This window comes from Hipposideros armiger, unplaced genomic scaffold, assembly GCF_001890085.2.
Source record: "Hipposideros armiger isolate ML-2016 unplaced genomic scaffold, ASM189008v1 scaffold_584, whole genome shotgun sequence".
NCBI classification, from domain to species: domain Eukaryota; kingdom Metazoa; phylum Chordata; class Mammalia; order Chiroptera; family Hipposideridae; genus Hipposideros; species Hipposideros armiger.
This window is the reverse complement of record NW_017731934.1, coordinates 322,870-337,438: the sequence shown is the minus strand read 5'-3', so window position 1 is coordinate 337,438 and position 14,569 is coordinate 322,870. Positions and strand designations below refer to the sequence as shown.

General features: G+C 43.6%; 1 protein-coding gene across 4 annotated transcripts in view; it reads left to right on the top strand.

Annotated features, from left to right (window-relative positions):
* FNDC3B (fibronectin type III domain containing 3B) overlaps positions 1–14,569 on the top strand; it is a 329,942-nt gene that overhangs the window by 250,422 nt on the left and 64,951 nt on the right. For all 4 annotated transcript variants that reach the window (XM_019624326.1, XM_019624327.1, XM_019624328.1 and 1 more), the window contains one exon: positions 2,502–2,555. In XM_019624326.1, the coding sequence (XP_019479871.1) occupies positions 2,502–2,555 (54 nt within the window). The remainder of the gene's footprint in view (positions 1–2,501; positions 2,556–14,569) is intronic.

The following is a 14,569-nucleotide window of genomic DNA, read 5'->3' as shown; positions in this document are numbered from 1 at the left end:
TGTTTGGACAAAGACAGCGTTTGAACTGGCTTAGAATCTGAACTGTTTTATTTTCCTTCCTGGCTTCCAGGGATAACCCAGGTCAGTGATTCCCCACCTTTCCAGAGTTTTAACACCCAGCTGGTCATCATTGTATACTCCTTGGGGCATATAATCCATTTTAAAATGTGTTCTATATTATACACACACACACACACACACACACACACACACACACATATATATATATATATATATATATATATATATATATATATATATATAATTAAGGAACGATTAAAATTTATTTTGTTCGAAAAATACAAGAAATCTTCTGAAGACTACCAGAGGGACCCCCGGGGTCTTATAAACCTAAAGTTGGGAATCACTGATACATGCTCTGCTTGAAACATAGATCAAGTTCAGGTCTCAGGGACACCAGCAACTTAGTGACGGGGGGAGTTTTTTTATTAGGAGGAAAAGGTTTCATGTTTTCTTATATTTAATTGTGAATCAGAAACATTCAATCATGCACAAACTTGAAAGTTCTGAATTTAGGTCCGTTTTTATTTAACTGTCCTAAGAGGAGATGTCACGTCCAGCGTGGCAAGGGCAAATGGGACACGAGAGGGGCGGCGCAGATCGAATAAGTACAAGAGACAAAAGTAAGATTTAAGAGCGAGACCAAGGGACTCAGCCTTCAGAGATAGACTGAGCCACCGAATCAGGTCGACGCATGGTTTTTATTGATTATTTTCAAGGAAGTAAACTGCTGTGCTGTGAGTCATTAACCGTGTATTCTGGTGCACCTTAAGGCCTTTTCCAATGACCTTTTCCCAGTGTACTCCAGCAAATGCTATGCCTTCGTACTCCACCACATTGCCCCAAGACATAATTACATGTCCTCCCAGGGGAGACAGCTGATATCATTCCATCAGGTCCCAGTCAGGCCGAGACGCCCCCCGAGAGAGCTTTACAGATATCATTCCATCCGGCCTCAGTTTTCTGAGACACTCTCTCGACTAATGGGTCAGAGGCTAATGCAGGGGGGGTGGTCTAAGAATCGGCTGTAAGGCGACAAGGAGATTTCCTGATCATGGCGCTCCAGCTGCGGCCTGAGGACAGGGGGACCATGTCCTGGCTGCCCGCTGGTTTCCGAATCCACAAAGACACTGAGAGAGCTCAGGATCTCCCAAAGCCTTCTTGTTAGTCAGCAATAGTAGGTAGGGCGAGACAAAGACCAAAGGCAGCATTCCTGTCCTTAAAGGAGTAGGGTCTTGGAGGTAGGGCAGGATATCACAGGACGGGATTCAGAAACTACTGAAGAACAATTTCTCGGAGGCTTATGAGTCATTAGAAATGTAATTCGTTTCTTAGAAATGGGTTCTTATCTAAAATTTTGATTTTATCTGTTATTTAGAACATGAAATGAGTCCCTATCCTGTCTTCCAAATTGAGCCCACAAAAGTATGAAATTACAGTTCAGTAGCACATATAGTGCTCACCTGAAATCTGGGTCTGGGGACTCAGATTATATGATTCAGAAGGAAGATGGAAGGAAAGGAGTGGGGAAGAGTTTCTTTATTCATTTAACTATATTTTCTGAGCCCCTGATGATGTTTTATTAACAATAATAGAGCAACAAATGCTGTTTACTGTTTCCTATAAGACCAGGTAGTTCATAGTTCTGTAGTGGATTTACATAGTGCACTCTCTCCCTCCCTCTCACTACCCCAATGCTAATCTTACTACCCTAGTGCTGTGAGGGACCCCACTGCTTTCCCCCCTTATGGCAGGTTGAATCCTGCAAAGCACTCTTTTCTCCAAAGTTCTTCACTCCCCTTCCCATTGTCCAAAGCCTTTTTTCTCAGTGAAACATCTCAGCATGCTTTTGAAAGGAAAGCAAATGATGAAACTTTTTTTTTTTTTTTTTGCTGACATGTAAATTGCTATCAGTTTCTGGTAATCTAGTCAGAGGATCCCATTTTTCCTCGTTTTTGTTTAAAAAGGGGGGAATCTTAATGCCACAGGAGACTTTCTAATCTGAAACACCTAAAGAAAGAAAAAAAAAAGAAGAAACAAAGAAAAAACTGATGGAAGAAGTTACAAAAATAATGATTCTTGACTGCACCTAGCTGAGTCAGTTCTCTCCCACCAGACCCCAAGCAGTGCCTGTGTTTCTCAGCTGCCTTTTTTCCTCCTCTACTTTTGAACTTAAAGTTACCTCTTAAAAATTTTATCCCCTGAGAAAGTAGGGGACCATGTGTGTGTAAAAGGTAGAGGTGGTGGGGAAGGCAGGTTTGGCTGTGTGTGGGGATGATTTTTTAATAGTGGGGGCTCTCTTTACAGTTCAATTGTATTAAAATTGGTTTGTGATAATGTTTGACCAAGGACATGCAGGAGCTATCTAGGATTATATAGCATAGCACTAGCATAAACATCATATTTGAACCAAGTGGGTAGCTCATAACTTTTGTCTGTGACCCGCTTTCTCTAATCTCTTTTCATTTTTATTTTTTCAGGCACCAATTGACAACGGTTCAAAAATCACCAACTACCTTTTAGAATGGGATGAGGTAAGCAAATTTTTATATTCATCCATCTGAAACATTTCCAAATAAAATTCCTGAGCAAGTACCATGTTATTCTTTTATTCTTTTTTAAGATGTGCTAAACACATGGAAAAAAGAATGTAAGTAGAGAAAACTTGAAACCAATAGTTATTGACCTTGAAAAATGAAGACGGATTGAAGTAGTTTAATGAATTGTGCATTAAAACATATTTACTTGGCTTATTTGCAAGAAGTACTGCTGAAAGAAAAGAGAGAGTTTTATTTTTTTAGAGTTCCTAGTGTGTAGTCAACCATTAATTAGTATTAAAAATCGATTGCTGGGCCAGCCGAGTGGCGTGATGGTTAAGAGCTGGCTTGGGACGCCAGAGGGCCCCAGTTCGGATCCCATATATGAGGGTCAGTGACACTGCCCTCTACAGCTGGGATGCTGAACAGCAAGCAGCTCAACCTGGAGTTGGGCTGCCGTAAGTCGCCAGGGATGGCGTGGGCTGCGGCCCCTGCTGCAGTGGGTTGCCATGGGCTACCGTGTGTGGCCAGCAGCCAGTGTGAGCGGCTGTCCAGAAGCCGGCGACTGACCTGCCTTGCCCAGGAAGAGTGTAATGATGGTGCCAACTTGGGTCAGTGAAGCAACGTCCTCCACAACTAGACTTTGGAACAAAATGACAGCAACGTCTCTGTTCCCATCCCCCCAATTCCCCAATAAAAATATCCAAAAAAAAAAAAATCAATTGCTTTATCACCTTGACTGTCCAAGGCCATCTTACTTAGATGGTTTTGATAGGAAATCACCCTGTGGCTTGGGAAGCACCGTTTGGTTTTTTCCTTTTGGGATGCTACGTGTGCACTTTGGTGTTGCACGGTTGGGTGTTCTCTGTGGGGGCTGGAGCAGTACCTGGAGGTCTCACTCTATTCACGTGTGATTGCCCTGGGGGTTAGAACATCCTACAGCAGTGTCCCCTTTGTGATTTTGGTCAGCAGAGGCCCTTGGAACGTTATCCATGGTGGAGTCTTCTTATCTCAAGGTGACTCCGTGCTGAATGGTGACCCAGTGCATTTCTGGTCTTGCTCATTGCTACAAACAGAATCTCAGGCAGGAAACATTCAATGCAGAGGCCTTTTGTTTCTAAAAAGCAACTGTACTTTTTGTACCTAATAGATCTTAAGTCTGTTCATTCATTTACCCTTGCTTCGTTCTATCTTTCTGTGATTGAACAAGCCAACTAAGGGTTTTTAAAACAGGAAAGGTGGAATTTGGAAGAAATGCAAGTTCCCTAGTCTTTGCGACTTAAATTCAAGGAGACTGAAAGATTCGGATCATAGGCTTTGGCATAAAATAACTTGTCAAGTGTGGAAAACATATTTTTACCAAATATAAAATGAAAATTGATGAAACTCTCCTGATGAAATTTTGATGTGAAAAGGGGGCCCTTCATCGCTTTCTGCAGCAGCATATTTTCCCATCTGGGTTGCATCTGAACAGCTAGAGTCGCAAGTTAACCAAAGACAATGATCTTTTGTTCTTAGGATCCCCATGAATAGCTCCTATGTACCGATTGTTCAAATCGCAGACGTATTAACCGGTACATTTTACAGATTAGATGGATTTCATTTTAAGGCGGTTTGATTGGAAAGTGAAACCACCTCGATAGCCCTTGTGGAAAGAGATTTTATAGGCAGTCAAGAAAGTTGGAAAGGAACCTGGCTGACGCGTGCGCACATAGTTAAGATCTCCCCATCCCCTCTTCTTCCCTAAGGATGAGTGACAGTTGAATGGAGGTCTGTTTTTCAGCATGTGTCTTTGTTGCACTGACCTGATGTTTTTTTCTCATAATTTGAGGTATTGATATTGAGATAGTTGACCAGTAAAAAGGAGGCTTATTTTCATTTCAGGCATCTTCTCGGGGGTGTTTGTGTGTGTGTGTGTGTGTGTGTGTCCATGTGTCCATGTGTCCGTGTCCCCTGTGCCTCATAAGTAAGGTCAGAGAAATTGAGCACTGGAATGGGAAACCTCCAAGGAAAACCCAGGTGCTACAGGAAATGGTGATGGTGACTCAGTTTTTGGCCTCCTTCCCTTTGAATCTGAATTGGAAGTGTCCTGGCATGATGCTGGGAGGAAATATACTACACCCTCAGATGAAATGGCGAAGTTATGTCTGCTGAGCATTTATAATCAGTAGGACCCAGTATGGACGAATGACCGCAAAATATTAAATGTTTTGCTTTTGGCCTTCCCCTGTCTTTCCCCGACTCTCCTTCCATCTTTTCCTTGTTCCTATCTTGATTCTTCTGCCTTCTCCTTTCCACGTTTTTCTTTCCCACCTTCTCATACCTGCTGGTATTGGCTCTGATGAGCTTTACTGGCTAGTCCAGATCTCATTGCCACTCACCTACCATAGGCCTTTTGCTGACATGGGAATCCTTTTACATTCTATGGCATAATATTCTCCTTCTAGAGAGACTCCTGGACTCCAAACTTTGTGAAGTGCCCCCTGCAAGCAGAGGATAATTGAAAGAACACTGTAAACAGATGTGGGTCCAGTTCCAAGTTTAAACTGGGCCACTTGACCTCTCTGGTCCTCAATTTGCCCATCAGCTTGTGTGCATTTACATCATTTATGCTACCTCAGAATTGTTTAATAGGATTGTCCCTTCTGACAGCATTTATGGCTCGTGCCTCTCAGTTCATATACGTGGCGTATGAATACTGGTCACTGTCCACTGAGGGGCCTATGACAAGGGAAAGATAGCTGAAAAGGCTAATGTCTTGCTATCCTTTTATACTTTTCAGTAGACATAAATGAAACAAACTTAGCTATGTGCTTCTCATATTGTTCCATCCAGTAGCTCCTTTGCTTTATACCTCCCTCCTTTCCAGTCTCCCTAAAAAGATATTAAAAGTGGTACCATTGGGTTTCCTGGCAATTAGAATACAAGCAAAAGTAATCAATTCATTTCTGCCCATCCTATCAGTTCAGAAGTAGGGATCTGACATTACAGCCTGACTGTGTTTCTAAATTTGGGATTTAGTTGGGGAGCAGCAGGCCTCATGTGTGCTGCTCACTTGGGTTGGTTTTTGGTCCCATACTTCCATGCTCTTCAGACCTTGTCTTTATGGAAGACAAGCAAATGTACGAGCAGAGAACATCAGACCTGCAGGAAGTGTGAGCACATGAGGCGCTGGCCATTCCTGTAACCTTCTGCTGGCAGTTTTCTGAAGCCAGGGGCACCTGGCACCGGGGACTGTTTTCAGACCCTGCCCTCGTGGAGTCTGGTGGGACAGGAGACTAAGAGAGCGTGTTTCTCTGGGATCACTCTCCCACACACCCAACCCTCTCCAGAGCCAGAGCTTCCTCTCCCAGGACATCTGTGCCAGCCATACACCCATCGCCCCTCTGTGGTGCAGGGGGCTGTAGAAACAAACTTCAAGGGCATCAAGATTGTGGGGTGCACAGAGAAGCAGATCATTGCCTGAGAGGGAGACAGGTACCACTCAGTCTCAGAGAAGGCTGTGTTCGTGAGTAGCACCTGCCTGTTTCTGCTCTGGCACCTGGTCTGAGAATGACAGCTTGGGGTGAGATAATCCCATCCGTGTACTGGGGATGCCAAAAAAATGTATGCAAGTGGACACTTTGGTCAGCGTTGCTCAAGCAGTAGTTCGCCATAATCAGAAGTGTCTGGACGCTGATGGTAACCACTTTGAGCACCTCTTGTTATGGCAGAAGTCAAACGTGACCTGTATTCATCTTTTGTTATCATCATATATTGAGTATTACAATTTTAATAGTTTTTCCCTTTCTTAAAATGTGTATACATTTTTTTTGGCACCCTCTTTATATGCTACTACTAATGTCTGGGTGTCCCCGTTTTTTTATTACAGTAAAACAGCACTGGTTAGAGTTTCCGGGATCCTTTATTCTTTTGTTCAGTGTTTAATCATCATTCCAGTAAAACAATTAGTATAAAATTTTGCCAGTGTTGATGAAATAAGAGCACAGGCATCAAATCCAGCTGTCAAGCCCCTTAGAAGAAGATCTTCTTGAATGAAAGAGCAGCAGCAGAGGCCATGAGTACCGACCTTTATTTGTGCTCGGACTGGGACTGCTGTGCTGAGATGACACTGGGTAGCGCCCCCTTAATCAACAGCTAAGGTCTCGGAAGGCAGATGTGACCCTAATGGGGAACAGAAAACAGAAACGTTACGACAGAGTGGGAAGCTGATGCACCATCTGTCCTAAATTCATTGTCATTAATGTCACATCCACTTCATAGAATTCACTTCGAAGTCACTCACTAATAGTTGTGTAAGAGGGTGAGCTGCCTGCCTTTTTCTGTTAATAATTGTAACTAGGCAATCCCTTAATTTTTAAATCAATGTGGGAAGTAACTGTGACTGGGATGGTATTGAGCAACTAAAAATGGAATACACAGGTGTCACTCGCTTTTCCACTATGGCCATCAGTTTCAATTTTCCCTTCAAACAGATGAGTTTTCATAACTTGGAAAGGTGTGGCCATGTCCCCTTGTTGCGGTGACTCCCATGAGTAGTCACGTGTAGAGCCTTGGAGAGCCGCACACTGGCCTTGCAGTTTTGCAGATCATCAGCCACTCTGCGCTCCTCTAGGAAACTCCTGTTATGAGCAGCAAAGCCGTCGGCCATTTTCAAGGCAGTTTTCTACTGGACTATTGGCCGAGTCATCGTTACATGTTATTTTCTTTCTGGTCGCAATGTGCCCCATGTTTCATTTACAAACCATAGTTATTTTGAATGCTGGCAGAAAGCAGGCCTGAAGCCTTGTAATGGTTTCTTTCTTCTGCGAGATTTGAGTATAACACCTACTGCTGATTTTTTTAAAAATAGACAAAAAACTCTTTTATGAATTGAGTTTTAGTTTAATCCAGAATTATGAATAGGAAAAAACCTTGTTAACATTTTAACAGCAAAGCAATGCTTAGGTGCTGGATTTCTCGTGGAGATAGTGCTTAAAGCTCACTAACCGTGGGCCACCCTGCCCTGCCCTGTCCCGTCCCTGGGCATCCTGAGTGAAGCTGGCCCCTCTGGTGCTTCTCTGCTTGATGACACAGAGGTTCTCTAGTAGAGGTGGGAGTTTTTCTCTAGAAGAAGCTAAGAGGGAAGGATTAAGGATATAGGGGCCTCTAGGGTAGGGATGGGCATTTACGAAAAAGGATTAGGAAACTTTGGATGGACTTACCCATAAATGCTTTCCCAGTCTGCTTTAAGGGATGGTGAGCTGGCCTTTTCCTTGAAAACTTGAGGAAAAGGGCAAATTTAAGGTCAAATAGGAACTTTCTTTTCCATTTTAGAAAACAAATTCCATAAAGGAAGTATTTATGGAAACTTGTTGTGAGCTCTGCTCTTAGATATGTTTTAAATTGTGGCATATGGAAATACTAACTGGTGCTGGTCACCTAGTTACTCAGGAGTACAGGTCTCCTAAGTCTTGCTGTGGATTCACATTGATGATGTGTATCAGTGACGTGGGGTTCATCTCAAGACACCTGTATTGGTCTTCTCTGCGTTGTGGCTAGCCAAGCAAGTGACTTAACCCCCAAGCCTCAGTTTCTCCACTTGAAAACTATTGTCATTTATCTCACAGGTATATTAAGATTGAAGGAGATAACTTGGACACTAGAAGATTCAGGGTAATGATTACTTCATGTCACCCAAACACAAGTTAAGATCTAGGGTAGAAAAAGCAAACAATTAGAAGGATCATATATGAAAGGAATATGACATTCTTCTGTCAGGAACTTAAACAGGAACCCTGGGAATCGTGTCACTGGTTTGGGCTGAACAAAAGCGGATGTCAATGCTATATATAGATGTGCATTTGCCATTAGCTTAGTTTCCCGATATGACATGTAGGGAACATAGGAAAGAACCAGAAAAAATAGCTTTGTGGGAATGTGACTAGTAGAGTTCCCAAGAATCTTCCTCACATGTGACTCAGCTAGCCCACAAAGCAATTTCACATCTTGCTTTCCTGGTGACTAATGAGCCAACTCAGCTGTAAAACACAGTGGACTAAGAATAAAAAATAAGTGCTACAGAAATCAAGGGAAGTATGATTTGAAGTAGAGAGAGCAGAAAAGGCCAGCAGCAGGTAGAGCCCGTGAGCCCCTGGCAGCGCTCAGCAGTCCTGTTGCAGAAACCTCGCGGAGCGGGTAGCAGGCCCACTTCTTGGCCATCAAGTTCAGGAGGAGCCAGCGTAGCCCATTTTAGGAATTGAGCTGGCCCCATAGGAGCTACTTGGTACCTAGTTTGTTAATCAGATAACTGTTTAACTTAGATATTGAATAGTTAGTATTGATAATCTGTGGGAATGCTTTCTGCCCAAGTGAATTTACACATGGCTTTTCCGGTTCGACCGCCATTGTTCTTGGAGGGAACTGGAGTATCAACAAGCAGAGTGACTGACAGGGTCTCCCAGGATGGCTGAGGAGAGCCTCCCTGACAATGGAGTTGACGCTCTCTCTGAGGTGCCATGCTGCCTTATGTGGCATAGTATGCTGGTCCAGTGGAGAATACCAGGGAGGCTGGTTTCCATTCCCCAGCCCATCACCAATGCCTGGCTATTATAAAATCGTAGGGGGAAGGTACCACCCGCCCAGGCCCACGTACTCTTTTGGTTATTTTCAAGGACCGACCTCATGGAGACTGGAGAGTACGGTCTCGGATTCGTTTGACACTCTGTCCATCAGAAACCATCTTTCCCACAAGTGCCTTAAGCCAAATTAGCGACCTGACAGTAGCAGTGTTTTGCCACATCACAGACCTTCACTGCCATGTCCAAGAGTGTTTTCAGAGAGCCAGGGGAATGGCTTCCTCCCCTATAGCTCCTGTTGAAGGAAACTGGGCCAGGAAGGATTTAATAGTTCAGAGAGGTCCATAGGTACCAAAGGCAGAGCTGAGTTAAAAGGAGCCCTCTCTCTAAGGGACCTCAGCCCCTGACACCTGCTCACCTGAAGCATGTTCTCTCCCTGCATTTTACCATTTGTCACATGTGGGCAGGATGGAGTTACTCTGTCTTTGGGCAGCAGACTTCGTGGAGAGCTTCCAACTGAGGCTAAATTACAAATACTCGTCTTGGTCCTTGGTACCCAATTTATCAGCTCACGTTTGTTGTGCTTGTTGGTTACCAGCTGGAAGGCAGCAGCTTTGGGCCTTGACTGGAGGGATGGGCTGAGCCCATCCATCTCCTGGTTCACTTGTGAATAGCGCAGGCTGCCTGTTCCAAAATCACCGCCTGGATCCTTTCCTTTCCCTTCACTGGGCCAGTCTCAGCACGTTGATCTTATCAAAGCAGTTGGCATCCAGTGGACTTCCATATTTGGAGGGATATATAGGGAAGTTATGTTTAAGTCAGAAGACCTAATGATCATCCTTGGCTATTTCAGGTGGTAGTTAAGCCTCTCCCACTAATAGAAAAAAACAAGTGTGCCAGGAGATAAAATGCATGCAGTCTTTAGGAACCTGCGACCACAAACTATCCCACCCCCTCTTTATAACTCTGAAAGTTCCTCTGTGCCAAAGTGCTCAGTAGAATGAAAGAGGCATCACTGCGGAGCAAATGAAGTTTGGCACAAGGAACTGTTGAATCCACCCAGATGTGGAGTGTCTCCACCCCTTTGTTATGAGCAAGCCCCTTATAGATGGTCGTGCTGCACATACATGCTCTTTTATTTCTCAAGCCAACATTTATCTTTGATGTTGCCTAGGGTCGGCCAGTGCTGGAATAACTTCTAAATATAGACGTACTAGCAGACTAAATCTTTGAGCCTGGCAGTTGTTCAGTTGGCCAGTGCAGCTTTATTTTTCATTTGATTTATCGTTGCCATTTGTGACAGGTTGAACTATGCTGTTACAGAGAGTGCTCAGCCCAGAATCTCTCAGCCCATGCCTGATTCCAGCCGCCAGGGGCCATGAGCACGTAACAACAGATTACCAAATTCACATAACTTAGTAGGCAGTTAGCAACCCTAGTCAGAGCAGATTGGGAAGGCAGCAGGCTTGGTTGTGAAAGAACCTATAAGAGAAACGGGTCAATGGAAAGAGGCCATAGATCAAGAAAACATCCGGAAGAGCGCGCATCACATGACTCAAGGGAACCAAGCCAGTTCTCCGTGGACTCTGGCACCCTTGCGTTGGCCATTCTTATTTTCTTGAACCAGGAAGAGGAAGAGGAAGGATCATTTCCAATCTATTAATTTGAAGGCAATTGAAATATCAGCCAACTTCATCTGTTAGTGCCAGTTTTGGAAATACCAGCTTCCAGGGTTGTTAATGCCAGGGTAATTGGAAATGTTAGCCAGAGCAACCACATTCCCCACAGTCTACAGAATTACTCCTGGCAGGAAAATACTGTAGCCAGAATTAATTAGAGTATGTGTAAGTTATATGTACAGAGGTGGCCATGGATATGTTAAGTTCCTTAACAGGAAGCCAACTCATTTAGTGGATTCATGTTCCCAAGTACTAAGGACAGCTTTGTAAAGATACAAGTTAGTAAAGAAGGAAAACTGATCTGAAAAAAAATTGTTCTCAGTGTTTTCGGTTACGTAGTTTTACAAATTAACAGGTACTTCTAAACATATTTTAACATTAAAAATTAGTTGGGTTTTATGAAGTGAATCAAAATTTTTTTAATATACTTGATACCAGTGTTCAAATAGTCATACCCACCTGTAACTTGATTTCTCTCCTGGAACTTTATTCCATGATGTGTTTATAAACAGATGCCAGGAAGAGGGTTACAAGCGGAGGTACTTTGAAAGGTTTTTTTTGAAAAAACCTTTTTTGAAAGGTGCTTTGAAAGGTTGAATTTTGTTCACTCCTGTGGCTTTAGGCTATGCCATACCTAAACCACCTCCAAAAGACTGTTGCATGTCTGTATTTAAAAACCTCCCCACTGTTGTCTACAGTTTTGGGGGTTAACATTATGAAAAATCTTAGTTCAATCAAAAATGTATCTGTAAGATGAAATAACAGTATTGCTGTTGGTTAACAATTTTGGCTGATTTTGGTTGTCGAGGAATCTGGTTCCATTTTTATCTTCTACAAAAAGAATTTTTAGAGGCCTTAGTTGGATGGCATTTAGAGGAAAGGCATAGACTAAGTGCATGTAGAAAATTGAAGCCTTTATTCAGGTATACGTGAAACACTGGTGTGCTAGAATGCAGACTTCCACTCCCTTATCTCCTGGCTGTTCGCAGTGCAGGAGGAATTTAAAAGCTTACTGCAAAACATCATACTGGAAACATACATGGACGTCCAAATAGATGAGTGTAATATTGCATAACAAATTACTTAAAAACTTAATAGCTTAATATAGTCACTTTCTTATGCTCATGGATTCTGGGTGAAAATTTGAATGTGACACTGGGAAATGGCTTGTCTGGGTTCCATAATTCCTGGAGCTTCTGCTGGGAGGGCTCAGTCAGTGTTCGAATCTTCTGACGGGGTCTTAACTCATAAGCCTAGTGTTCACTGGTGGGTTGGATGGGACGTCATCTGGGGCTCCCTCACAGCATGGCAGCCATTAGGGAGTCAGAATTGCAAAAGTGAGTGTTCCAGGGAAAAAAAACAGAAGCTTCATCGCCATTTTAGACCTAGCCTTGGAAGTCAGCTTAATTTCCACCCCGTTCAGTCAGTTACAAGTGAGTCACAAGCACACCCACATTCAAGGGAAAGGGCCATAGATTTTCCTCCTCGGTGGTAGGGTATCAAAGAATTTTCAGATGTGTTTCAAGTCCCCACCATGTGACGTAAGGCGTCTCTTGACTCTCTTAGTCATAAGAAACCACTAATAAATCTTTTTTCCTTTATCTTTGTATAGCACATGTGGTGTGTTTGAGGTACTGTGCCATAAGATTGTTAGATAACAAGGTCATGGACTTTGAAAGTACAACATAACCCTTTTTCCGACCCCTGCTTCTCTTCTGAGTGTGCTGGGTAGAGGGAGAAGGAAGACAGATGTGTACCCAGAAATGCAGTGGCCAGACAGAACGCAGACCCTGTACCCAGTGCAGCTCCACCAGCCAGCAGGACATGCCTCACTGGCACTGTTCTCCTCAGTTAGCAGATGGAAGAGATCACTACCTGCTCCCTGAGTGATAAGAGGAGGGAACCCATGAGATAAACAGTATTCCTGCCAGCTGATGCCTTTGCCTCAGATGCTGCACTTGAAAAATAGGATCATGTACCCTACTCATTTGGGTGACTCACAAAGTCAGCAAAGTATTTAATTTGGGGTGGGGAGGATAATTAAGAAATACGTTGTAATTTTATTTAATAGCTAGTTTTAATTAAACTATAGATTAGAAAGAAATGGGAAAACATTCAAGTAGGTAACAAAAGGGCAGAAGATTAAATGGGAAAATAGAGTCTATGTTCCTCAAAATATTTAAAACATTTTCTAGTTATCATTTAATGTCAAATATCATTTTAAAAAATGAAATAATGTTTGATAAAGTGAATGTTGTTGTCCCTGAGGTTATTGATACATCTTGAAAAATGTCTCCAAGGCTGAACCATTCCTGCTGTGTAGCCACATGAGTCTACATTTTATACATGTTCCTCCAAGCTTCCTTCTGTCACCCCTGCCTTTCCAAGATTGGGCCCTTTCACAGTCTGGCAAAAGTTGGAGGTTATTGACATTCTTCAGAATTTAGCAGGAACCTTGCAGGACCCAGAAAAGCATCTGAACTCATCATTAGACTTGTTATCAAATGAGTGACCCTTCTAAAAAGTGAGTGAGGATGAAAAAGGAGCAACAGAGAGGCAAATGCTGATAGAGTGGGTAGTATTCTCAGTGTTAGAAGGCTGGGACTTACCCCCAAAGACAGTGGCTCCCTTTAGTATGTGAATCGAGAACTGCACAGAGGTCCTTGCTCACCTAAGGATCAGCTAAATGTGATGTCCAGCTCAGGCCAGGTGAACGGGGTGGTAACTAGAGTTTCAGTGGCCTAGGGGACTGGGCTGCCATAGACGTGCTAAAGGGAATGGAGAATAACTGACCCAGTGGGGTCTAGAATGTAGATAACATGCAGTGTTGTTTTGTTCAATGGTAAGAGGAGATAGACGCAAAACTGGGGAGCCCGGGCTGAGAGAGGACTCATCTGATATATTCTGTATGCACGGCAAACCCAGTGCTTTCCTGGAGAGCAATTTTGACCAGCCATGAAAGGAGGACAAGCACCCTGGGCCCTGGTTGGAAAACAGTTTCATTTGTCTCAAGGCCCAGGGTGCTGAATTGGTGTTTTCTGGCTCCGTCTAGAGGTGGGATGACAGTAGATTATCCAGAACCATGAATTCAGTCCAGCGAGAAGAGGCGCACTTAGCTGAAAAAGGAAGCAACCAGGCTCCTAAGGCCTCACCTCACGCCTGAGTGAGCACCGTGAGGTTTACCAGCACACAAGTTAATTTGTACTCGGAGATTGCTTCACGTTCTACAATAGTCAAGATTAGCTTTGTCCTTGACTGACCTTAATGTGTGCCTGGGCATGGCCAAGGTTATGCCATGGAAACAAGCGCCACTGAATCCTGAAAGTCTGCCCTTTTTGGCTTGTGGATCCTGGAAGAACACCGCTGGGTGTTATATTGCTTCACGTCAGGTGCAGCCAGTGGCAAGGTCTACTCCAGAAAGACCAAGGCTGTGGGCTTGAGGCCTCCTCGCACCTCTTCCTCTAATCGGAGTGAAGTTTTCTTTTCTTCCCCTGGAGAATAGGCACTCAGGTGCTCATCTGAGGGAGGCTGCACACCTGATCTCCCAATGTGCAGAGAATCAGGGTGCTACTGGCTCTTCCCTGGTGGACCAGCCAATTCCTAGGCCTTTTGAGACTCCCCACTCTAAACTCTCCTCTGTGTGACACACCACAAGTGGCATAAAGTGTCCTTTCCAAGTAAAGCTAGTCTATCTCAGTAATCCTGTGAAGTGTAAATTAGATTTTATGAGAAGAGAAAGCCTGCCACAGATTGTAACCTCTCAAAATCATTTGGA